At 42.7% G+C, this 26,819-nt stretch overlaps 1 protein-coding gene across 1 annotated transcript in view; it reads left to right on the top strand.

Moving 5' to 3' along the window:
- LOC130116309 (dixin-like) overlaps positions 1-26,819 on the top strand; it is a 32,146-nt gene that overhangs the window by 4,117 nt on the left and 1,210 nt on the right. The window contains exons 4-19 of the mRNA XM_056284229.1: positions 11,087-11,318; positions 11,827-11,925; positions 18,440-18,537; positions 18,755-18,858; positions 19,512-19,592; positions 20,103-20,156; positions 20,352-20,402; positions 20,584-20,688; positions 21,242-21,295; positions 21,455-21,526; positions 23,741-23,812; positions 23,930-23,998; positions 24,801-24,950; positions 25,546-25,609; positions 25,715-25,808; positions 26,123-26,231. Of these exons, the coding sequence (XP_056140204.1) occupies positions 11,087-11,318; positions 11,827-11,925; positions 18,440-18,537; positions 18,755-18,858; positions 19,512-19,592; positions 20,103-20,156; positions 20,352-20,402; positions 20,584-20,688; positions 21,242-21,295; positions 21,455-21,526; positions 23,741-23,812; positions 23,930-23,998; positions 24,801-24,950; positions 25,546-25,609; positions 25,715-25,808; positions 26,123-26,231 (1,508 nt within the window). The remainder of the gene's footprint in view (positions 1-11,086; positions 11,319-11,826; positions 11,926-18,439; positions 18,538-18,754; positions 18,859-19,511; positions 19,593-20,102; positions 20,157-20,351; positions 20,403-20,583; positions 20,689-21,241; positions 21,296-21,454; positions 21,527-23,740; positions 23,813-23,929; positions 23,999-24,800; positions 24,951-25,545; positions 25,610-25,714; positions 25,809-26,122; positions 26,232-26,819) is intronic.

The raw sequence follows: 26,819 nt of genomic DNA, 5'->3' as shown, positions 1-26,819 counted from the left end.
TCTCATTTTCTTCATTCATCAACCACTCAAAGTACTCCTTCCACCTTTTCAACACACTCTCCTCACTTGTCAGCACATTTTCATCTCTATCCTTGATCGCCCTTACCTGCTGCACATCCTTCCCAGCTTGGTCCCTCTGTCTAGCCAATCGGTCCAAGTCCTTTTCTCTTTCCTTAGTGTCTAACCTCTCATACAACTCACCATACGCCTTTCCCTTTGCCTTTGCTACCTCTCTATTCGTGTTACGCTGCATCTCCTTGCACTCCTGTCTGCTTTCTTCATCTCTCTGACTATCCCACTTCTTCTTTGCCAACCTCTTCCTCTGTATACTTTGCTGTACTTCCTCATTCTACCACCAAGTCTCATTGTCTTCCTTCCCTGTCCTGATGACACACCAAGTACCTTCCTAGCTGTCTCCCTCACTATTTCTGCAGTGCTTGTCCAGCCATCTGGCAACTCTTCACTACCACCCAGTGTCTGCCTTAACTCCTCCCCGAACTCCACACAACAGTCTTCCTTCTTCAACTTCCACCATTTGATCTTTGGCTCTGCCTTCACTCGCTTCCTCTTCTTGGTCTCCAAAGTCATCCTACATACCACCATCTGATGCTGCCTAGCTATGTTCTCCCCTATCACCACCTTGCAGTCTCCAATCCCTTTTAGTCCATGGGCCAGACGATATTTCGGTACACTCAAGGTGGCAAAACTTACTCATAATTTTTGAAAGGATCCATGTCTGTAGATGATATTTTGGTATGATAACCATTCCTGAGTGGCAGCTGTATCACAGTTATCAGCTCATGAAGTTAGCCACCCACTAAACTAAATTGCATTTTAGACGCTGGTGCATATCCTGGTTTAGCCTCATGGTCAGGACATTTTTCAATGTTCTATAATATTGTCTTTGGTATCATTTTAAAGGGGACCTTCTTAGCTTTCATTCAAGCCCTGTTGTGGATATTTCTCACAAATATAGAGGTCACTTGAGCTCTTCAACCCGTCAATAACACACATCTTTCTGCAATTTTCGCCTAAACTATATACTTTCTTTTAGCCCTGTGGCATCTAGGAATATCAGGGACACAAAACACAAAAACTGGAATACTAACAGGACTGTAAAGATTCAGGAAATGTATAATATACCCATACTATTTCATTGTGTGAGGTGATTGTGAGCCTTAAATGAGAACTAGACCAAAGCCAGTTAGGTCACAAACTGGTCTCTATACATTTGTTTAAATACACAATCAAAATACATGATAAAAAGGAATACCATAGTGAGGTAATGAACTATTTTAATATTTTAAACAACATTGACATTTACATATACTTAGTCAATGATACATGTAATCCCATATCATTAGTGGGCATATGTAATGGTAATGGGTAGGGTAATGGGTATATGTGAATATGGTTACATTATTGTTATCAAGCTCTGGGTAACCAAGTCCAGAATCAACATCCTGTGCATCAATAGACTACTACCACAGTAATACCATCAGAATCATCACACTGTCATTCATCAAACTGCTCGTTTCTCTCATCATCTGACTCCCAAAGTTCAAAGTCCAGTTCTGGACCATCCTGCTGTTTTTGGTTACTGCAGGTCTGTAACCTGCACATGTCTGTGCATGGAAGTCCATTTGACAGGCACATGCAGCTTGGCATTTTGCATGAATGCACACACTTGCATGTTAGCATTTCCAAGACCACATCTGGTGCAGGTGGGGAGCGCATCCAGTAAATGGCCAGCTTGCCTTCATCGTCTGTCCATCCATACTCAGTGGGGCTTGGCACCACAGGGTTAGCCTACAGACAGCACTTCCATATTGCTGCCTGATAGTTGGCTCGTTGAACATGCATAAAGAGACAGTCTCTACATGGTGGCAGCTGGCTGGACTCAACCTCTCCCCTTTTGGTGCAGAAGAGCTGGTAACGCAGTTTGTTCACCTCAGCAGTGCTGCTATTAGCAACATACATCCGACAGGTGAACTGCTCAATTTTCTGGAACAGCTCATCACTCACATTCCATGTCTGTCCCAGTTGACTAAAAGTCTCTTGGCAGGAAGTGTGCTTTCTCACTATCTTCAGGGCATTCAGCTTCCCTCGACCAGCGAATGCACTGACAGTGTCGCAGCCTGTGAAGGCATGTAAGCCAATTAGGCTGTCACAGATGCTGTCTCCAAGTGAACTTGCCAGTTTGGTGATGTCGACAAACCGTGTGCGGTTCTGAGTCCCACACTTCTGGTAGATGGGACAGGTGATGTCCTTCTGGAAGCCAAGACAAAGCACCATGACATCAGTGTCCTCAGCTGTGATGATAACTGACTTTGAGCCCGCATTTGCTGCATGCAATGCATGCAGGAGCAGACGGGTGTCAGCTTCTTCATGTGTGGAGTGCAGTTCTGCTGCTTCCTCATACCCCTCTTCTGTCAACTTGTAGCAGGTTTCCTCACAGGTCATGTACAACACCTTGCCATGCAGCATAGCTCTGTATCGTGGGAGTTTCTACTCTTCCACCAGAAACTTGATGAGACTGGTCTTGTTGGAGGAACTGCACAGAAATTTTCTCCACTGCTGGACGTGGTGTCCCCCTGCAAGATTCTTGTACTGGAGAGTGATGTCTCCACCCCGGTTCAGTCGTTCAGCATCTTTGATCGAAGTCTGGTGATAGACATCAAAAACAACATCAATCCTCCCACTCTGTGCTCCCTCATGGAGGACCTGGGTCAAGGCTGACTCTGCCACCTGTGCAAAGGTTTTGTTGTTGCCATTCATTTTTTGGACCAGGCTCATCCCATCAATGATGGAAGTAGATGGGATTGGGATGTCTTCTGCAGGAGATACATTCTTTTCAAGCTCTCTGGCAAGTGCAGCCTTGTTTGTTTTTCGTAAGGACCCATCAGCATTTGCCAGTGCCCATGGTAGTGGGCCCAATGGGTAGGCAAGGACATCCTTCAGATTCACCTTCCTGCTTTCAGCCACCAGGATCATGTGACTGAAAAGGTTTCTATCTGCCTTCAGAACCACATCCTGTGCTTTCTTTCCATGAGCTTGTTTTGTGCTGACATTGGAGAATGTTTTCAGACTTTGCTTGGTCATCTTGTCGTGGAATTTCACAGGTGGTGGGTCTGCATCTAACCTTGTTTGCTGGAATGCTTGGTAGGCCTCTTCTCCTTTCTCAAGAGCTCCCAAGAGATCTATGGTCACATCAGGTGGAGCCATGTTGCCAGTGGAGAGGCTAACCAAATCAATCTCATCAGGGGACATAGGATTGAGCCAGTTATTCTCCATAAGGTCCATGAGAGACTGGACATCTGCTTCATCTCTCTTGATCCTTGGACTCTGTAGATCTGGAATGAGACCATTTGCACCTGCCTTGACCTGTCAGGTCTCTCAGCTGTCTGAGGTACATGCTTCTATACTCAGCTGTGAGATAATATTTGGTCACAGCTCCTGGCTTCAAGCTGAATCCCTTTGTCCCTCCAGCTGTTTGGGTGTCTTTGTTCACCGTTTCTTCTATAGCTTGGTCAACAGAGATTCGGCCAAAGGGATTGGTGGAGCCCAGTTGGACTGAGAAGCCTCCTTCCATGAATTCTGTGTACACATCTGGGTGTGTGATGGGCAGCTCAGACATCTGGGCGTAGTAGTAGGGGAGGTAGCGTGCATAATTCATCCTGTCATAAGCAAAGCACCATGGGATCATTGCTCGAATGCTAGCCAAGTGTAGCATCCAGTCTCCCTCTCTGGATGCTCGGATGAGCCCCAACAAGATTTCAACCATGTCCAAATAGGACATCCAGAAATTCGAGAGGCTGCCGTTTCCACCTCTAAGGAACTCACGGTAGACTTCAAATAGATCCATGATGCGTGTACAAGAGCTGTTCTCGAGGACCTCCTTCAAAGCATGTTGTGAGACTTCTTTCCCAAGGCTGTCAATGGTCTTCAGTGTCTCATTCAGGTGAACCATGTCATTCCTGTGAGTTTCTTCCAACCAGGACAGGAAACCATTCAAGGTCAGTCGCATGAGAGCCTCATACAGGAGCTTGTGTAGTCGCACTGCCCTGTTGTACTTGCGGCCATCCATAACACCAGCAATTGAGCCTTCTGCAATCATGCCAGACTCAATGCAGAGGTCTTTGAGTCCAGCATCTTGGAAACGCTTTCCTATTATTGCCAGCAGTGTGCAGATGGTGTGGAATACCCCAAGCCTAACGATGATATCATGGAACTTGTCATGGTGTTTCCATGTGATCTCGACAGCCTTCGCATACAGGGCTTGGTCAAAGACACAGACAATCTTCCTCAGGCCTAAGCACTGCATGATGCTCAGTGACTGGTTAAGCACCTCGTTGACAGTAGACATTTGTGTCGCTGGAGCATTGATGGTAGGCAGATAGCCTATATTGTCGGGGATGACCGTCATCTCTCCTCGAGTCAGGATGTTGAAGCCTGTCCAGCTGCTGACTGACTGTTCTTCTTGTTGTGACATGCGTGCTAGGGCCCAAAGAAGGTTTTTCTCTCTGGCAAGCTTAGTATTGGCTGCAGTATCGGCATCTGACTTTTTGCTTTGTGGTGGCCCTACCCGTTGTCCAGCATTGTAAGTTGGTAACATTGGTGGGGGTCCATCAATGCTTCTCTTCTTTGTTTTGGGAACAGTGGGCATGGGTTGGACAGGAAGTGGGTTGACTGGCTTTGCTTGCACAGCAATCCCATTGACTCTGTGAGATGTTCCCTCACCACTGACAGCTTCTTCAAGACGGTCGATATTGTCCCAGGCTAAAGTTGTGAATATGCCAGGATGGATGTTAGCTGGAAGGGCAATGCCACTCCCTGATGATGAGAGTTTCTGGAGACACAGGGCAGTGTTGATCTCTTCCATCTGTGAATAGGACACACTGTGACCAAGTCGGTTGAGGATGTTTATCAACTCTACATTTCCTGTCAACGATTTGACACTGAATGGCAGAACAATGTGCTTGGAAGGCTTGGTATTTCCACATGTCACTGCATATACTATGTCATGGCCAAATGACTGCAGAAGGCACTGCATTCTCTGGGATGCATGATCAGGATCATTTGAGCCTGTGAGTAGAGAGTACAGGAAGATAATGAGCGACTCTGGAATGGTAGGACATTCTGCTTCTGGTTTGACTTCAGGCGGCCAGGTTTGAGGAACATCTTGACTTTTAATGTCTGCTCTCAATTTGATGGCTGCTTTGGCTATAACATCTTGTGCACTGACACTTTTCAGGGTCTGCAGCTCCCTTTTGAGAGACTGATTTTCTTTGGCAAGTTCCCTCATGGACTAGTTATTGGGATAGAGGAGGAATTTTCCTTTCTCATCAGGGAGTATCTGCAAGGCTCCAGCAAACTCATTCTCCAGGTTTCGCCTTATGTGCTTCTTGGTTGATTCCTTGACTTGGGCAATGCCTTGGGAGTTCATTGAAGCTACCAGTCTAGAAGAGAGATCAGTCGTTGTCATCACTTGAGGATTGCCAAAAAGCTCCATCCTGATGAAGAGGAACAGCTCATTGTATGCCTTATTCACAGCAGCTTCATACTGGGCTGCAGCATCATCATCTTCATTGCTGGCAACCTCTCCTTTGGAAACCTCTTCTTTGGTGTAAAGTCTATAGCATGACCTGTGGTAGTGCCCTTCAGCTGCTACAAGGTCTCTACTCACAATGGCAAGGATTCTGCTGTCCTTTTTCTTTGTGGCTGCACTCCTGATCTTTGCATCAGCTCGCAGTTCTCGACACTGCACCAGTACTTCTCTCGTATTCTGTCTCTTGGAATATTTGCTGTTTTTCTGACAAAATATGCACTCTGCATCATAAGTCCTAGATGTACTTGGAGCATGTCGAGCTACTCTCTTAGATTGTTTCTCTTCAGCAGAGACACAACTTTTCTTTTCTTTTGCAAGGAGGCCATCAAGAATTTGCTTCATAGTGAAGATGCTGCGACACTTTCTGTGGTAGTAGATTGCTGGAATCTGTCCCTCAGGAATGTCTTTTGCCAGTTTCAAAACTGGTGCATGATTTCGTATCTGAGCTGCCCTGAGCAGAGTTCTCCATGAGTCGACACTTTGTAGTGAAACCAGCTTATCTGTATCATCAGAACAGTGGATAATGCACTCCACCCGTGGGCGCTTTGGTATTGGGTAAAAACTTGCTTGTTCACCAGTGGCCATATTCAGTCAGTTTTCACCTGCCACATACAAACAAATACATGTAACTTAGGTGTATGAACACTACTAAAACAAAGTTTACTTTGCTTCACCAGCGTCATATTACCATTATTTATCTTACATAGCCACAAATAGATACATTACCTAGTTGCTATGCAACAGCTGTATTTTGTCCACATGAGGCCGCTAAAATCAATACAAGATGAAAGTTCCTCGTAGCCACTTTAACTAATCATATTAACATATACATTAAAAGAACATGCTAACATTATGGGAAATTAGCTTACAATCTTCTCCAGAGTGAGACAAGAAGATAGATACCAGTTTCCTCTATATGTGTTTAGTAGAAAGCTATCTGGCTGCACGTTAGCCTAGCTTAGCACAATGAATGGAAGTACACAGTACTGGTTATCCTTGGTTGTTGGCCAACTAAGAACTGTCCCAGAGTTTAAGCTAGGCTAATCAGTACCAGGGGTGTTGAAATGCTATATTTGTAAAAATCTGGGCAAATACACAATCGTGAGAGGCACAGAAACAGGTTTCCTGAAAGAAAAATGAAATAGCTGCTCATTTGGAAAGGTTATCATGTATTATTTTACTTCTGTTAGTGTACCAAATAAAATGGCACCAGTGAAGTTGTGTCACCTTGGGTGATATCGATATCTGGTCTGACCCATGGACTAACTGGCTTTGGTCTAGTTAGTTTCTTAGTAATAATGCCCTTCTAATTTAAGGTTCACAATCACCTCACACAATGAAATAGTATGGGTATATTATGCATTTCCTGAATCTTTACAGTCCTGTGAGTATTCCAGTTTTTGTGTTTTGTGTCCCTGATATTCCTAGATGCCACAGGGCTAAAAGAAAGTATATAGTTTAGGCGAACATTGCAGGAAGATGTGTGTTATTGACGGGTTGAAGAGCTCAAGTGACCTCTATATTTGTGAGAAATATCCACAACAGGGCTTGAATGAAAGCTAAGAAGGTCCCCTTTAAAATGATACCAAAGACAATATTATAGAACATTGAAAAATGTCCTGACCATGAGGCTAAACCAGGATATGCACCAGCGTCTAAAATGCAATTTACTTTAGGGGGTGGTTAACTTCATGAGCTGATAACTGTGATACAGCTGCCACTCAGGAATGGTTATCATACCAAAATATCACCTACAGACATGGATCCTTTCAAAAATTATAAGTAAGTTTTGCCACCTTGAGTGTACCGAAATAGGAAATTTTGGGCTCTGGCCCATGGACTATTTCAGATCATGCCTTCTACATAAGATACAGTCCACCTGTGTACACTTTCCTCCACTCTTATACGTCACCCCGTGTTCCTCCCTCTTCTTGAAATATGTATTTACCACAGCCATTTGGAAAATCCACCATCTGTCCTTCCACATTTTTTCTCCTTGACACTATACCTGCCCATCACCTCCTCATCACCTCTGTTTCCTTCACCAACGTGCCCATTGAAGTCTGCTCCAATCACTACTCTCTCCCCCTTGGGTACACTCTCCACCACTTCATCCAGCTCACTCCAGGACTATTCTTTCTTTTCCATCTCACACCCAGCTTACGGGGCATATGCGCTGATAACATTCATCAGTACACCTTCGATTTCCAGCTTCATACTTATCACTCTGTCCGACAATCTCTTCACCTCCAGCACACTCTTGACATACTCTTCCTTCAGAATTACCCCTACCCCATTTCTCCTCCCATTCGCACCATGGTAGAAGAGTTTGAACCCACTTCCGATGCTCCTGGCCTTACTCCCTTCCACCTCCACACAGTATGCCTACCTTTCTTCCTTCCATCATGTCAGCCAGCTCTCTCCCTTTACCAGTCATAGTGCCAACATTCAAAGTTCCAACTCTCACCTCCACATGCCTACCCTTCCTCCTCTCTAGCTGCCTCTGGACATGCCTTCCCCCTCGCCTTCTCCTTCGCCCAACAGTAGCATAGTTTCCACTGGCACCCTGCTGGCCAACAGTACCGGTGGCGGTCGTTGGTAACCCAGGCCTCGACCAATCCGGTATGGAAATATGACTTATGAGCCACATATTTGATTTGGCAAAGATTTTACGCCGGATGCCCTTCCTGACGCAACCCTCGCCATTTGTCCAGGCTTGGGATCGGTACTAAGAATGCTCTGGCTTGTGCATCCTCAGTGGCTGGGTTGCGTTGATGGTACATTGCAGACTCTAAATTGCCCTTATGTATGAAAGGTGTGCAATTGATTGTACATGTAGGCCTTGTGATTGACTGGCAACTTGTCCAGTATATCTTCCTGGTTGAAACTGGATGGGATAGCCTCAGTCTGTTGGTGGCCCTTAATTGGGTATAGACAGTGAATGAGTTTAGTTGAGACAGAAAACTGAAGTTTTTATTTGGACATCAATTTTTTTATGTTGGGGGTCCTGGAGCCAATGTTGGAAAAATCCTGCTGTAAAATATAATGCAAAAATATTATCTTTAAGTGATGATAAAAATCATAATCTCATTTATTTGCCAATTTAGATGGCATAGGCTTTCCTGGGGATCTGACTTGATGTGTTGCTCACAGTAACATTTAGACATAACACAATTTTAAGAAAAATTATATAAATATCAAGAAATATTCTATGGTCTGTGTGTATTGGAATTATGAATTTCTATGGGAACTCCTATGACAAGAACGACAATGGAAGGCCAACAAGTCCGAATTAACACATAACACCCTTAAAAACCAAATGTTAATTTACCAGAAGGCAGTTAAGGATGCGAGATCAGCGTACTTCTCTGAACTAATATTGACAAATAACCACAATCCTAAAGTTCACTTCAGGGTAATTCATTCTGTCATTAATGGTCCCTCCACTTCTCTTTTTGAACCTGATGTTGAGTTGTCTGAAACATTTCTCACTCATTTTGTAAACAAGGTGGAGAATATTAGGTCCCAAATCCAGCCAGGCTCTTTTCGTTCCATTCCCCATGTTAATTCTGCCTCTTTCACCCAATTTCAACCAATTACAATTTCAGTGTTGGAGACTACAGTCTCCAATATGAGCTCCTCCTGCATCCTAGACATCATTCCCACTAAGCTACTTTAGGAGGTATTTTCCACCATCAGCCCCGTTATTCTTCAAATTCGTAAAATTCTCTGGCCTCCAGTTCATTTCCAGGCAGTTTTAAGCATGCCATCATTCACCCATTGCTGAAGAAACCTAATTTAGACCCCCTGTCCCTAAGTAACTACAGGCCAATTTCCAAATTGTCTTTTTTATCTAAGGTTCTGGAGAGAGTAATTTCTTCTCAGTTGATTTCTTTTATGAACACAAATACTGTTTTTAATAGTTTCCAGTCTGGTTTTAGAGCGCTTCATAGTACTGAGACAGCTATAGTTAAGGTCACTAATGATCTACTGCTGAATGCAGACAGGGGTGACTGCTCAATTTTAGTTCTTTTGGACTTAAGTCTGCCTTTGATACGGTTGATCACAACATCCTCCTACATCGCTTAGAGACTTGGCTTGGCATCAAGGGCTTGGCTTTTAACTTATTACACTCTTACTTCACCAACAGAACTTTTCTGTTGTTCTGGATAATGCTACCTCCTCAGTGACTCAGTTGAGTTGTGGTGTCCCTCAAGGCTCAGTTCTTGGCCCCCTTCTCTTCTCTATATACATGCTGCCCCTTGGCCAGGTCATCCAAAATCACAATGTGCTCGACCATTTTTATGCTGACGACACTCAGTTATACATGCCACTAAAACCAACTGATCCTAGCGCCCTATTAAATCTCACAGCTTGCCTCACTGACATTAAATCCTGGATGTCCAAAAATTTTCTTAAATTTAATGATGATAAGTCAGAAGTCATTCTGTTTGGTCCCGAAGATTCCATCAGTCCGTTTGCTACTAATCTTGGTGGTCTGTCGGGTAGTCTTAAACAGGCTGCTAGGAATCTTGGGGTAATATTTGATGCTAACCTCAGTTTTGACGATCAAATTAAACATGTGGTTCAGTCATGCTTTTTCCAACTCAAGCTAATCTCCAAAATTAGGTCATTTTTATCAATTTCCGATTTGCAAAAAGTTGTACATGCTTTTATCTTTTCTCGACTCGACTACTGCAATGCACTTTATTCTGGTATCAGCAAGGGCTCACTCCACCATCTGCAGTTGGTACAAAATGCCGCTGCTCGGCTCGTTACAGGGACAAGGAGGCATGACCATATCACTCCTGTGCTTGCCTCCCTACACTGGCTCCCTGTTATATTTCAAATTGATTTTAAAATTTTACTGCTCACTTTTAAGGCTTTAAATGGTATTGCTCCTTTATACATTTGTGATTTATTAACTTGGTATGTCCCCCTCTCGACCATTAAGGTCTGCAGATGGAGCCCTGCTAGTTATTCCCAGGTCTCGGTTGGTTACAAAGGGTGATCGGGTTTTTGCTGTTAGAGCCCCCACACTATGGAACTTGCTTCCTGCTAAGCTAAGATGAACTAAGTCTCTAGCTTCTTTTAAATCTCGTCTTAAAACTGTTCTTTTTATGAAAGCTTTTACAAATGTTTGATATTTGTTTTTATTTTTACTCTTATTTGATCTTACTCTTATTCTTGCCTTGTCTGGTTTTATCTTCTTCTTTTTTTGTGACGCACTTTGTAACATTGTTTTAGAAAGGTGCTATATAAATAAAATTATTATTATTATTAAGTTTACAATGGTACAGAGAATAGTACCAAACAGGTATTATACTTCCAGTAGCACATACAATGAATATGAACTCCTGGCTCTCCACAATCTATAGTTTTCATTCTATACACATTGACATGAGTAGTAGGTTGTTGTAACCCATATCGATCTGTTCATTGACCTCTGTGAAAATATGTATTCTTTTCCCTCTTCAGACATAGTGGATGGTAATCTCAAATCTGTGATGAGGATAATCTTGGCACTGGCAGCTCACTTCAAACCATCAGCCAATCATAGAGCTGCCTATGAGAGAGGAAGGATTTCAGCAAGAGCATTTGCCAGCCATAACCCTCTCTCCACGGTTGCACTGGCACAGGGTGCAGCGGCGGCATTGGCAACTGCACGACACGATGCCTCACAACCTGCACGCTACACACACCTCCACAGGTGTGCAGAGCACTGGCTCAGTCTTACATATACAAGTTCATATCTTTTTTTTCTTGTGTAGAAAGAATGTTGTAACTTGTTTGCTAGAATGGGCGAACATTACATTTTTTCCTGCCAGTTTTCAGTTACATATAGCGAGTTAAGGTCTTTATTCCATCTCCAATGGCTCTTTAAAGCAGCTATAGACACCCCCCCCCCCAGCATTTCCAAGTGTTTTTATTGTTTGCGCCGCTGTTGCAAAGACAACTATTAGCAGCCTGGCTACTGTCCAAATATTTCATAATGATAAATTAATGCAAAAAAAGTTGTCTACTACTGCTTTAACCGAGCAAACATTCAGTTGATACATGTGTAGTCTTTGCTGTCCCCTGATGCACAAACCCATTCACTGCATCTATAAAGCATCAAATATGAGTGTAATTTTTGGAAACTTTTGATGCAAAAACTGTACATCAGGGATTATTGATGACAAGCTAACATCTGTGCTTTGTTCTTCTTATATTAGTAGATGGGGGATGGATGAAGAACGGGGTGTGTGTGTGCGTGCGCTGGTTGAGCAGTATGAGAGAGGGAGTCCTGATGAGCCAGATACCACTGAACCTAGCAGGTAAACTTTTTCATCAACTCAAATATGTCATACTAATCATTTAATCATGTCCAGTTTCACTACATTGGTAGTTTAAATTTAAATGTTCCTCAATGAATGAATCTTTGCCTAATGCAGAAACATGAATTTATGTACATAATAGCAGCGCCCTTGTGAGATGCATATCTGGGTCCTTGGTTTATGGTAATTTATTTCTCTAAAATACTTAACCTCTGAATCCTAACCTTGGATTAAATAAATGTGTCTGAGGCTGTCTGACTCAACCAGCATTGTGGCTCAAGTTAAGTACAGCTGTTACAGCAGGTTAATTCACCATATCCTATGTATTTGCAAACTAAGACATTTTAAAAGTTGAAGGCCAACACTCAAAAGCAGACCTGAGATTTTGTGTCATGAAAAAAGCTTAAGTATTTGAACATTTTCAATACTTGATTCAGGTTCTTATGTCAGGGTTAAGGTGGACGTGCCTCACCTGTTTTGAAACCACATAGAAGAAGCTGTAAAAAAAATTCTGTCATTCTGAGCAAAATAACTTTTACCACTTGTTTCTTCGGCAGGGCCTGGATTCATGAGCACTAACATTTCCTTTAAGACAAGTTTGAGACCTTATAGAAAACAGCTGTGACAGAAAAGTTTTTTCATGATTAAATACACTTAACTCAAATGTTACAAACACCCATTGTGCTTGTTGCACACAACACCAAGTTTGGTTTGGTTTTAGTTTGATCAAGTTTCTTTGTACCCCCTAGCTCCCAGAACAACACATTACAATTGAAATAGTAACAAAGTACCTATGAGGCATTCTATTATGCTACATGATAATGCACTACAAACTATGACACCTTCAAATAGAGTTGCAGCACAGTGGAAACCTACTTCAGGCTAACTTTTTTCATTTAGGAGATTAGAAGTAGTCTAAAATACTAAACTTTAAATAAAAGCAAGATGTTTGGAATAGACTTTAGATTAAGAACATATTGAATTCAACCCCGGTTCTTCTGGCAGGTTGTTCAGTGTTTGAACAAGACTTGAGGGCAATGGAACAAACAGCAGAAAATGAAGTTTCTTTTTAAAGAATTTGTCATGCGTGTTCTAAAAACCAAATGAAAATGTTTTACTGAATGTCAATCTTAATGAGGTTCAGCATCTGTCAAACATTGTGGTTTGGGTCATATCAAATAACACTGTCGCAAAGATGCTGATGTAAGCGTGACACATTCAAGTCATTCTTTAAATAATCCTCCAACTCCTCAAGTAGCTATGACACAAACAATGCGTTGTCTATATTCATTGCTTAGTGTTAAAGTTGCTTGTATTCTACTATCTGTACCACTTTATTTTCCCACACTGATGAAATAGTAGGCTACGTCTTCTGGTTTCACACTTTGTGCATTTAAGTGCTTGTGTGTGGTTTGTTTTCTGCCTGATTTACTGACAAAGCATATGACTGAAGTGCGTTAGTACACCAATTTGAGCATATCCAAAGGAATTGAATCGAGTGCAACTGGACTTGGTATATATCCGTGAAGACGTTTCACCTCTCATCCAAGAGGCTTCATCAGTTCGTGCCTTTCTGACTACACCAAGCTAGTCTGACTGGCTGGTGATGAAACTCAGATATTTATCCTCTTTGGAGTCGTTATCAGAGCTAACGATGTCCATGGCTCTTTGTGTTCCGATGTGTAGCAACGCCCGTCGTTATCAGAGGTACTGATATGCATGGCTGTTTTGTGTTCCGATGTGTAGCAACGCCCGTCGTTATCAGTTGATATGCGTGGCTCTTTGGGATCCGATGTTAAGCAGCGACGGTCGTTGGGGGTGTTAGTTTCGACTTCGTTAGTGCTCCATTCAGTGGTCATGAGTCGTTGGAGCCGTTAGTGACCAACTGTTGTTCTTGGAGGCTAAGCTTCTTGAGTCTCCTGGGTAGAGATGAAAGGACGGCACTGTAAGTGGGAGATAGGTGGTGTTGTTGAGGGATGGTTTTTCCAGTTTCGCATAGATGGGTTCCTTCACCCCTCTTTCTATCTTCCCTGTCCAAAATGTGTACGTTGCTGTCCCAGTTGAAAGAGTGAGACAGGTCCATTTCACTATTGAAGGACTGAAGGAGAAATCTGACCAACTACTCCAGCAACTAACATCCCACTTGCCTGGTGCAGTCTTGGAGAGGATCACTGATTTCACCAAGAAAACCCAAATATCTCAACACCACAAAACCAAAGAAAGGCAGACAATGAAGTTTCAAAACTTACAGCGACGAACCAACAACACTAGCCAAGCAGATATACTTACCTGGAGACAAAAGACAGAACATCCCACAAAAAACGGAACGCAGAACAGATGGATCAAGAATCTGTCGGACAAGGTACTTACCCAATCAGAAAAGGAGGTCTTAGCCAAAGGACTGAACTTTGCCATGACACCCAAACAACTACCTATAGTTGACCTCATCACATCCACAGAATCAGCTATAAGGAAAAACAATCTAATGTAAACCGAGGCAGAACAGCTTAGGTTAAAGTTATCAGCAGCTCTGTCCAATGCGAACTCCCTCCTTCCAACCTAACCATGGAGGAAAGGAAAGCCGTGACAGCCCTGAGCATGGATGCACAGTTGTCCTCAACACAACAGACTACCATGCCAAGATCACGTCATTACTCAGCGACACCGACACCTATGAACCTCTGAGACGCGATCCAACTAGTTGTTACAAGAGGAGAATAATAGAATACCGACAGAAACTACAGAAAGGAGGAACCATTGATCGGATACAATACCATCGTCTCTACCCACAAGATAACATTCCATGCATATATGGACTCCCTAAGATCCATAAAGATGGAACCCCCCTCAGGCCCATCGTCAGCAGCATAAACTCGGTCACGTACAACATTGCCAAATATAGCCAACATCTTGACCCCTTTAGTGGGCGAAACACCTCACCATATCCAAAACTCCATTGACTTTGTGAACAAGGTCCAAGGCGTAAAACTGGAACCGAATGAAACCAGGGTATCCTGCGACGTGACCTCGTTATTCACCTGCATCCCAACCATGGAAGCTTTGGAAACTGTGAGGCAACATTTGCTACGGGACGACACCCTCCACGATAGGACCAACCTCAGCCCAGACCAGATTTGCCAACTACTGGACCTTTGCCTGAACACTACATATTTCCAATTCAGGGGCCAGTTTTACAGACAGAAACACGGCTGTGCAATGGGCTCACCAGTATCTCCCATTGTGGCCAACTTATATATAGAAGAGGTAGAACACAGGGCCCTGAACTCCTTCAGAGGAACACCTCCGAGCCACTGGTTCAGATATGTGGACAACACATGGGTCAAAATCCAAACACAAGAGGTGCAAGCGTTTACGAAATGCATCAACTCCGTAGACAAGAACATTAAGTTCACAAGGAAAGACGTAAAAAACAACAGTTTGCCCTTCTTGGACTGTGACATCCACATTGGGGAAGACAAGAGCCTCCACATTGGGGTTTACAGGAAACCTACACACACAGACCAATATCTACTTTCGACTCACACCACCCTCTGGAACACAAACTGAGCGTCATCAGAACTCTGCAACACAGAACTGACAATGTGCCCAGCAGCACTCAGGCCCAACGGGAAGAACACAAACACCTGAGGGAAGCTTTAAAAACCTGTAGCTACCCCAGTTGGACCTTTGTGAAAACTGCAACACATTCCAAAAAGACCAACCGGGTGAGCAATGAGGAGAAAAGGAACAGAAGGAATAGCACAGTCATCCCGTATGTTTCTGGGGTCTCCGAGAAACTCAGGAATGTTTTAACAAACACCGCATCCCGGTATACTTCAAACCCAGCAACACACTCCTACAAAGACTGGTGCATCCCAAAGACCATGTACCACACACCCAAAAAAGCAATCTGGTGTATGCTGTACAGTGCAATGAGGATTGCACTGATAAGAGAAACCAAACAACCACTACACAAAATGGATGGCCCAACACAGAAGGCCAAACTCCTCAGGACAAGACTCAGCAGTTTATCTACACCTAAAGGAGAAGACCCACTCCTTCGAGGACAGCAACGCACACATTTTGGACAGGGAAGATAGATGGTTTGAAAGAGGGGTGAAGGAAGCCATCTATGCGAAACTGGAAAAACCATCCCTCAACAGAGGAGGAGGTCTGCGACACATCCTATCTCCCACTTACAATGCCGTCCTTTCATCTCTACCCAGGAGACTCAAGAAGCTTAGCCTCCAAGAACAACAGTCGGTCACTAACGGCTCCAACGACTCATAATCACTGAATGGAGCACTAACGAAGTCGAAACTAACACCCCCAACGACTGTCGCTGCTTTACATCGGATCACAAAGAGCCACACATATCAATAGCTCTGATAACGACGGGCGTTGCTACACATCGGAACACAAAGAGCCATGGACATCGTTAGCCCTGATAACGACTCCAAAGAGGATAAATATCTGAGTTTCATCACCAGCCAGTCAGACTAGCTTGGTCTAGTCAGAAAGGCACAAACTGATGAAGCCTCTTGGATGAGAGGCGAAACGTCTTCACGGATATATACCAAGTCCAGTTGCACTCGATTCAATTCCTTTGGATAACCATGACCTGGATGAATGCGAACATTCACAGACATGTTTTGAGCATACATTCTGTAACAGTGTGTGTGAGTGAGTGTGTGTTTGAATGTGTGTGTGCACGCATGCACGTGCATGTGTGTGTCTGGTACTTGGCAGGGTTTGACCAAGACTTGAGGGCAATGGAACAAACAGCAGAGAGGGGGATGACAAGGGAGAAAAAGTCATCCTTTATTCCTCCTGTAATCACATGTCTCGTTTGAGGCTCGCTGTGCTTTTTGCGATGGCGTACGTGCGTGTGTAGCTCCGCGCTGAGCAGAGATATGTGTTTAAGATGAGCAGTGTAACAAAGCAATAATGTAGTTCTGAGAAATGGGTAGCAGCATAGAAATTAATTTACTGAATCGGGTATCAAGCAACACATTAAAAGCAAGATAAAGCGAGAGAAGCTACACAGGGTCAAGCTGCTGTAGTTGTCATGGTGACAGTTCATAGTGAGGGGTGGAGGGAGGGTGTGCCTAAAAAAAGAGGAACGCAGGCTCTCATGAGTTGATTGTGATGATGACAAGGGAGACCCGCGTGCAGGGGTGAACTTAGAATATCCAGAAGTAGTACACACAGCTGTAGTACACACGGCTGTAGTACACACAGCTGATCCAGCTTTCACTCACGATGGGGGGAAAGCAGATTAAATGGTAAGGCAAGATTCAAGTAAATGTGTGTGTGTGTGTGTGTGTGTGTGTGTGTGTGTGTGTGTGTGTGTGTGTGTGTGTGTGTGTGTGTGTGTGTGTTGTTGTTGTATGCTACGTGTGCTTATGCTTTTGGGAATGTAAATGTATGAACAGCAAATAGGGACATTCCTCCAATGTGTAGCAATTCCTAAGTGTGGAGTTTTGTGGAGGTATTTTTATATTGAATTAGGATTTGAAAAAAGATGTGTACATTTTCTGTATGGCTTTTATCTCTCCTGTTTTCATCTTTCTCCCCTTACCCACAGTTGTTTTTTTTTCCTGTTGGAATAGAACTTTAAATTCCGACCGAGAAGCATTTGCTCGATCTCAGCAGCACAGCTCAGCTCAAATACATGTATTTAGTGAACGGTCTCCATCTGTGAACAGCCAGAAAGTAAGATCATTCTTCCTGTCGCAGAGCTCTGGTTTTCGATCAGCTCGGATACTGCAGAGAGTGACCTTACATTTAGAATACAACAGTTTTTGTCTTTTACCTCGTACATATGTGAAAATGTCAGGCTTTTGACCCAGTCAAGTAAAAATTCTCCCTTTTGCCTTTCACATAATGATGACATATATATTGTGCCTATTTTTGTTGCATTGTGAAAAGTGAACATAAGGGTTGGACATAGGGTCAAACCCTTCATGGTCCTTCTTATGCTGTGTTTAAAGTGGATGGCTCTTTATTTTACTCCTATAATGACTAGTTAGACATTAGATCCAGTAGAGGTACAAGAAATATAGAGAATTGCTCAAGGTGATAGCCTTAATGTCCAGAGCCTTGATTTTGTCTTCATTCAGTGTTGGGTCCATGTTTACTGTCTTTTTTTACCCTTTGTCCAAAAAGAGCTGTTTTCCTGTCAAGTGCAGAGAGACAGATGTGAGGTGTTCTTATGCTCTTTGCTGCCATCTACCTACTGCCTCTCTCTCCATTAGATATAGTATATTTATGTATACAGCTGAGCAATCAGGTCTCACTCCTCAATTGTTGAAGTTGCTGTGTCTGTTTTTAGCTACAACCGGTTGCCTAGATGCGTGTGTGTGTGCGTGTGTGTGTGTGTGTGTGTGTGTGTGTGTGTATGTGTGTGTGTGTGTGGGGTGTTTGGGAGGGGGTAAGTGTGTGCATATCCCTCTATGCTTCTCTGTCCTAAATCTGTCAAAAAGGGGTCTAACACTGTGTTGTCCTTCCCTAGCCTGAGCTCCATCAGCCCTCTGTCCTCCCCAAGAGTGCCCCCCTGCAGTCACCCAGAGGACAAACAGCAAGACAGTAACCATCAACGGGGGAGCAGGGGTGAGTTCTTATCAACTATAAACTCCCATATGATTTAGTTTTTAAAAATTGAAGCATAACTTTTTGACTGGAGTATTGATTGCCTGTCTGACAGAATCTCCACATTGTATTCACATTTCAAATGTACAAAATAATGGATCATCAGTGGAGAAGAGTTGTGGATCGCAGCTTTAACAACTTAAACATTGTATTAATGTTTATGTGTGTGCATGTGTAGCTGAGCCATCTCAGGTTGTAGTGAGGACGATCTGGGAGGATTCTTTTCACGAAACACTGGAGACGGAGATAGAGGAGACGCGTAAAATGGTGTCTGCTTTACAGGTACATAGTATAGACTAACCTTTAAAGTCTGAGATTCAGCTCCACTTTCTCAGGGTTCATTCTCATCACAGTCCCACTCCATCAGTATGTGCAGTGGACTATATGTTGTACCCCCTCATGCCTATAATCCAAATGACTTGCTGTTAAATTACTTTCCATTTACTTCCATGATATATTCAAATGGGGCATTGAGTGTTTCACCTTGAATTTTCACACGTAGTTATAGAGCTTTGTTGAAATCGCAGGGACTGGACTTGAAAAAATTACAGTAAAGAGCAATGAACACTTTCTGAAGCAGTCAGAAATAATGTTACAATCTAGTATATGCCGTGAAATGTTGAGAGCTGTTACCCAATGGAGCAGTTTAGCCCTGGGCACTTCAGGCTTTAGCCACATCTATTACTGCCCTTATATAAATATGGAAACAAATATTTTTGGAAATGTTTTGCTGCGTGACAAATCGTGCCAAAAGTCAAGTCAAAGGCATAAAATCTGAGCAGTTACATACTTGATTCGCTGGTAACAACCTGCTCAAACCCACATTACAGATAAGTTACTACTGCCAGAGCTCAGACAGCAAAGTTTTCCAAACCCAAGACCTCCCTCCAAAGTACAAACTGGTGTCACATGTTATACCTTGTGTGTTGTTCAAGGCTCTGCTGCTGCATGGGTCACTGCCCGAGGATGAGCAGCAGTCTGTGAGTTTGGAAGAAGACAATGCTGAGCAACAACTGGTAGCTATACTCTGTCTTCATTCATTCATTCATTTTCCAAGCCGCTTAAAAAACCCTGGACAGGTCGCCAGTCCATTGCAGGGCTACACTGGGTTTTTTTTCTAATCAATTTGTTACTGCTCTTTTTTTTTCTATCCTTCTTTTTCTCTTTCTTGAACTCTTTCTTGTGCTCATTCTTTCTTGCATTCTAGCTTTATTTGTGGTGCGCTCCCTCTCTGACACTCATACCCTCCTCACTCTATAACCCTCTGTCCTTGCTTTTTTACCAGTTCTTTGTGTTCAGTGCAGATCACATTTCTGTTAGTGTGTGTGCGTGGGTGTGGGTGCGTGTGTGCACACGTGTGTGTGTGTGTGTGTGTGTGTGTGTGTGTGTGTAGAAGGCAACACGGGTATCAGCTTTCACTTTTTTATTCTCGTAGTTAAGTGTGGTTTTCAGACACATACATCCCTTGTTTCTTTGTCCCCTTTCTCTCTCCTTCTCTCCCCCTCTCTGGTTCTCTCTTTTTCCAGGTGGTCATTCGGAGTCATTTGGACCAGAGTATGGAGGAGGCTCGAGAGCTTAAGGTTAATAGCCGTAAATCTTACTTTTTTCATCCCAAAATTTTAATGTCTCTTGTGCCATACTTTATTCGGTGGTATAAAAGACACTTTTATCAATTTATTTAGCAATACGGGGAGCACATTTTCTGTCGCTACTACACTTTTGAGTTGCACTGATTAATATTTAATTAGAGGTGTATTTTCTGCTGGTTGCTTTAGAGGGAACTGCTGCACTGTAAGCAGGAGATAAGAAACCTACAGGGAGTCAAGGTAAGACACACAACTCATCCTATTATTAAATGTACTTCTACTCCACCCTAACGCTAAATGTACAACTAATACTTTTGAAATATCAAAAAGGTAAAACAAAAAACAATTTTTGGACCAAGAAATGACCAAATACTGAAGAAACGATAGAACAAATTTGTATGTGTCTCTAATTTATGTGTAGGAGGCCCAGCAGCAGAGGCTGTGTTCTCAGGAGGCTTCAATACTGCAGATGAAACAAGAGTTACTCAGAGCCAGCATGGCCAAGGACGAGCTCAACAACCAGAACGTACGGCACCCACCGTACACAAATTTAAGGAACTCACCTAGTCTCAAAGTACAGGGCACATACACAGTACACGGGTCTTTGCCTTTCATACTCCAAGCGTACCAGTGCACACTGAAAGCCCACTCAGTGATGTATTCTTTCTCTGTCTTTGCTGTCACTGCCCCAAGGCTGTGGAATAGACTACCTCTGGTCATTATGTCTGCCCTTACTATTGATTCTTATAAATTTTGTCTAAAAGCTAATCTCTGCTTTCAGGATTTACATGTCTCCTCATGTCCCCTGTATTATCTTAGTTACCCGTGTTGCGGTTTGTCTTGATTACTGATCTATTTCTGATCTTTCTGTCCACACATGTAATTTATATTTCTGGGTATCGGGTACCAAGTAATATGGAGCATACACACACCTCTTACCATTCAACCAGCTGTTGAGTCTTCAAAAATTGATTTGTCTGGTCCAACTGGATGGTTAGTCAGCCTTTGGTCAACATTGTTTTGTTTTGTTTTTAACTATGCTTTATGAATAAATTTGACATTACTTGACAATGTTGTAGGCAGAGCTACAGTGGAAGCTGGAGGAATGTAACAGGCTCTGGGGCGAATCTAAGGTGAGTCACACTGTAATTAGGGGCGGGTATAAGGACAATTTGCACCTTATGTAGCTTTAAACAGCAGCTTTAAATTTGCATATTCATGTTGCACTAAATAACATGTCCTAATTAGTTTCTTTTTATACCTCTGCCTGTCCCCTGATTGGTTGATTGCAGAAAGAGACGGTACAGAAGGATAAACTTTTGCAACAACACAAACACAAATTTGAAGAAAACCAAAAGCAACAGGTATGTCAATTAGTTTGGATTTTTTCCCCCCACAGTTCTTGTACATTGAAAGGTTATTTGAATAAAGTCCAGGTAGGTTGGGGGGTTTGTTAAAAGATTTTTCAAAAAACAGGAAATGCTTAAGACACTGCATTGTGTTGAAATAGAAGATTAAGATTAAGGCGGCACGGTGGCCCAGTAGTTAGCACTGTTACCTCATAGCAAGAAAGTCCTGGGTTCAAACCCCAAGCTGTCCCAGGTCCTTCTGTGCGGAGTTTACACGTTTTTCCTGTGTCTGTGTTGGTTTCCTCCGGGTGCTCCAGTTTCCTCCCACCATCAAAAAGACATGTATGTTGGGGCGTTCAGGTAGTGTAGTGGTCTATTCCGTTGCCTACCAACACGGGGACCGATCCCCGTGTTGGTAGGTTTGTATTACCTCCGGCTTGGTCGGGCGTCCCAACAGACACGATTGGCCGTGTCTGTGGATGGGAAGCCGGATGTGGGTAGTGCAGCAACCAGGACACTATGGCCGGTCGGGGCACCTGTTCGGAGGGGAGGGGGAACTGGGGTAATAGCGTGATCCTCCCACACGCTATGTCCCCCTGGCAAAACTCCTCACTGTCAGGTGAACAGAAGTGGCTGGTGACTCCACATGTATCGGAGGAGATGTGGTAGTCTGCAGCCCTCCCCGGATCAGCAGAAGGGGTGGAGTAGCGACTGGGATGGCTTGGAAGAGAAGGGTAATTGGTCAAGTACAATTGCGGAGAAAAGGTGGGAGGGGAGAGGACATGCATGTTAGGGTTAATACTCTCGTCTGTGCCCCTGACCAAGGCAATGGAAAGAAGAACTGGAGTTGGTCCCCGGGTGCTGCAGCTGCCTACTGCTCCTATACAATAGGATGGGTTAAATTCAGAGAACAAGGGGGTGCCCCGGTAGCTCACCTGGTAGAGCGTATACCACATGAGGATGCGTCCTTACCGCAGTGGCCTGGGTTTGAATCCAGTCGGGGCCCTTTGCTGCCTGTCAACCCCACTCTCTCCCCTGCCTTTCCTGTCTCTGTCTAGTATACTATCACTATCCAGTAAAGGTGGAAAATGCCAAAAAAAATCTTTAAAAAAATGCAGAGAACAAATTCTTTTTAAGAATACAATTCTTTGTAAGAATACAATGACAAAATAAAGTGGCTTTCTTTTCTTTCTTTCTTTTAATTCAACTTTAAAAATTCCAATTCCTGAAATGTCCTTCAGTCCATTTTTATGGGGTACTTCAGTTCCTCAAGATGTTGTCATTTAGTGGAATGTGTTTTATAATCAATGTTAATAACAACAAGAATAAAGGTCTAATCGTCAGCATTGCTTAAAATTTTGCTTAGTACCTGCCTTAAAGAGGAAGTAAACACTTCTTCTGAGCGTGTCTGTGCCCTATAACACTTAAAAAGTTGACAAAAGGGGTGTAGATCAAGAGGAGAGTGAGGGTGGTGTGGGGCAGCTGAAGGTGGGACTGCTGTTCTAGAACACCATGCCCCAGCTTCTCACAAGTCTATCTAGAGAATTTAACTGGCTAATGCCATTGTGTTGCCTGTCTACTTTAGTCCTTATTCATTGGTCTAATGTGCTGGACCCCATGTGTATTGGGAACACGTTATGAGGTGTCATTAGGTATATTGGCGGGATTCATCGTAAAGTGCATTTTACCTTGGAAGAAAGATGGCATAGATTTCCTCTCTCAAAGCGGCCGTGTGGGGCTACTCTGTAGCTGATGGTTAGGGCGTATACCACACGGTCGCAATCCAGGCGGTGACCATTGTTGCATGACTTATCCCTCGCCCTCTCCCCATTTCGAGTCTGCCTCCACTATCACTATCGAATAAAAGGTATTAAAAAAAGCAGCCGTGTGATCTTTTGTTGAATTTATCACCAGGGCAATAAGTTTCACCACCCTAGGGAAATACCAACATGTTTTCAGCTCAGAAAGGTTCAGATAGTGCTCTTTTACATAGGGTTGATGCTTTTATTCACACTGGTCTATTAGTGCAACAGTGAAATAAGCTTTAGTTTCTTCTTGCATTACCAACAAACTACTAGTCACAAAATGCAAGAGTGGCAGCCACTTCTACTTCTAGTTCATTATGAACTTATGATTATATCAGGTTCTAATGGATATACGTATTTAGTATGTAAAGAGTTAGGGTGATGTCCCTGTGTATTTTGACAGCTAGTTGTGTCTTTTTGACAGAGTGAATTGCAGAGAGAGTTGGAACATAAAAATAGTATGCTGCAGGAGCTGATGAGTCAGGATCTGCATCAGGTAATATTGTGTTTCTATTCTGAATACCAGCAAATATGCCATCTTGAGTTTGTGAATGTTATCGACAGATCCATTACCTTTAGCCCAGAGTCATTCCCTGTTTTGCATTTATTTTAGCAGATGTCTCCTAACACTGAAAACCATGGACATTCTCGCACTGGAAATCCAGGTCCTGTTATGTCTGGGGTAAGTCACTGGCTATACTAAACTCGGCTACTATGTGTGGCTTTAGTCTGGTTACAATGTTTGGATGTGTAGCACTTATAGTAGTTTACAGTGCAGTAAGCACAGTGTGTATGTTTGGTGATCATATTTTGCTTATTGAAAACAGCTATTCTCTGCTCTCTTGTATTATTAATATTATCATTGTTGTTATTTCTGCTATTTTTATCAGTAGTTGTAGTAGTTGTTGTTGTAGCAGCAGCAGTATTACAAATATTTTACTTGGCCATACTTCACCATATTGAAAACTAGAAATGTCATTGCGAATACTTTAGATTTAAAATGCTAGGCTAGTAAAATAAATGGCACCAGTGCATTCAAACACATCTGTGTGCCCTTACACATTCATATATATACGTATATATGTATTAAGTCAGATGTGGGAAAAAAAACTTCAATGCATTTCAGATTTCAGTGCAAGCTTGTTTCGTGCATCACGCATTCATCAGCTGCCAATGTGATAGCCACATTGTGATCACATTGGCAGCTGATGAGTGTGGTTTCTTTTCCCCGACATCTATCTTAATATTCCAGTCCTCATTTGTTAAGCACTTACATCAACAGCATTGATGGTTTCTGGATATATATATATATATATATATATATATATATATATATATATATATATATATATATATATATATATATATATATATATATATATATATATATATGGATTATGGCAACATGCAATTTTTTTTTCCTTTTTACAGAAAATTTTGTACTTTCTACTTAGATGTGTACTTTTGTAAATGTGGGCTGTTAGCAGGCAGAAGAGCTGCAGCTTGTCAGAGATGCACTGAGGAGCCTGAGGAACAACTTCAGAGAGCATGATCCCCAACACCACACACTGGACACCCTAGAGCAGGGCATAGCATCGCTCATAGACAGACTGCAAGTTCTACACAGCTATCGGGTACACATGCGAGCATACACACACCTTTTGCCATTCAATCAGCTGTTGCTTATTCCTCAAAATTGATTTTTCTCTGGTTCAAACAGATTAGAATTAAAGATAAATTAAAAATAAGAATTTAGGTATGGGCATACTGGTTTGCCCATCTGTGTGGAGTTTGCTTCCTTTCCTTTGTTAGCACGGGTTTCCTCTAGGTATTCCAGTTTTCCCCTACAGTTTGAAGTCTTCGGTCTCTAAATTGTCCCATGTATCAATTGTGTGTAAGTGATTGTGTGTATGTTGGCCCTGAAATGGGCTGTTGACCTTTTGCAGGATTTCTCTGCCTTCCGTCCAATGCCTGAAGGGATGGACAACACCCCCCTATGATCCTGAACTGGATTAAGTGGGGATGGCTTGATGGAAGGAAGGAATTAAAGTGCAACATTACGTTTTACAACTGACAGAGAAACTCTATCACATGTCAACCTCCAGCCTGCTCTTGCACACCATTCCCTTTCATCTAATGCTAATGTCTAAAACGGCGGAAACGCTCGATGAAAATCAAATCAAAGCTTCTGTTCAAGTGTATGAGTACTTGTCTTTTTCACTTCTGCAGGGTAGGGGGAAGTCTCCGAGACGCAAAGCGGCACACACAGATCCTGATGCCTGGCCTTGCACAAGTAAGGTTACTTGACATGCACACACATATACACACACACTTATTCTACACATCCAGATTTTTGTGGTTTTGCTGATCATTTATCTGTTGGTTGTGTTTATGCCAGAGACCTGCCATTCCCAAAGCAGTCCTGCTTCAACTAAAATCCTTTATTTCACTGGGCAATCTCCTACACCCTCTATGATCAACATTTCTAAAAGGTAGTGTCTTTTTTATTCATTAATTTTAATAAATGATTGAGTCCTCAACCACCATCATTGTCAGTGTCTTGTTGGAGAACTCTGGTAGAGCCCCGGTAGTGACTTGGTTGTGGCAGAGTCTTAACAAAATTACAATGTGATATTTGAGTAAATTCATTCTCTTCACAGAGTAACATTAGTCACAAACCAGATCATGGATTGGCAGCCAGTAACACTCACTGGCTTTTTGCATAATGTTACATTTGTGTGGTTTAAAAAAGACAAATATCACGGGGGAAAAAAACAATATATCGCTATAACATTATATTATGCAGGCTGGGTGAGGTGACCCTCAAGGATGTCAAAGCAGCTGTGGATCAAGAGGGAAACTACAGGTACCATTTTAAAGCCCTGGACCCTGAGTTTGGCACAGTGAAAGAAGAGGTAAGAAAAAGTTAAAAAATGATGAGAGGATGGTGACGCTAATGATAATATTACAACAGAAAGGACACTGAAGGACAGTTACTTTTAAAAGTGTTTTGAATTCCTGCCTGTGGCCATCAAACTTTACAACTCCTCCAGAGTGTCAGACACTCGGGAGTTAATGGTCATCGGACAGGCCCTTCGACTTGCTTTATTTACCCTGTCGGGTTTTGTTTGTGCTGTTTGTTTCATGCTGTGGTAGTGCAGTATAGATAGGGTGTTATGTGCACCATCCTTGTTGATATATTTTGTTCTTATTTCTTATTTTATCCTTTATTTCTATTTGTTTGTTTTTCTTGTTTCTATTTGTTTCTATTTTCTTGTTATCTTGTATCTTGTTAGTTTTTAGTTTTTTCTTACTAGAGCTTGAGTGTCTGTAATAGAACCCAGTTTCTCCTCAGGGATGAATAAAGTATTCTGATTCTGTTTCTGAATTCACTTGCTTGACAGAGCAGACTATTTTTCAGTATTTAACAGGAGACCATAGTAATGGTTAATGCAAAATTTCTTCATCGGGCTAATGTTTCATTTAGTGTCTGTCCTGTGTGC

The sequence above is a fragment of the Lampris incognitus genome, chromosome 8 (genome assembly GCF_029633865.1).
Source record: "Lampris incognitus isolate fLamInc1 chromosome 8, fLamInc1.hap2, whole genome shotgun sequence".
In the NCBI taxonomy this organism is placed as follows: Eukaryota; Metazoa; Chordata; class Actinopteri; order Lampriformes; family Lampridae; genus Lampris; species Lampris incognitus.
This window is presented reverse-complemented; position numbering and strand designations above follow the sequence as displayed.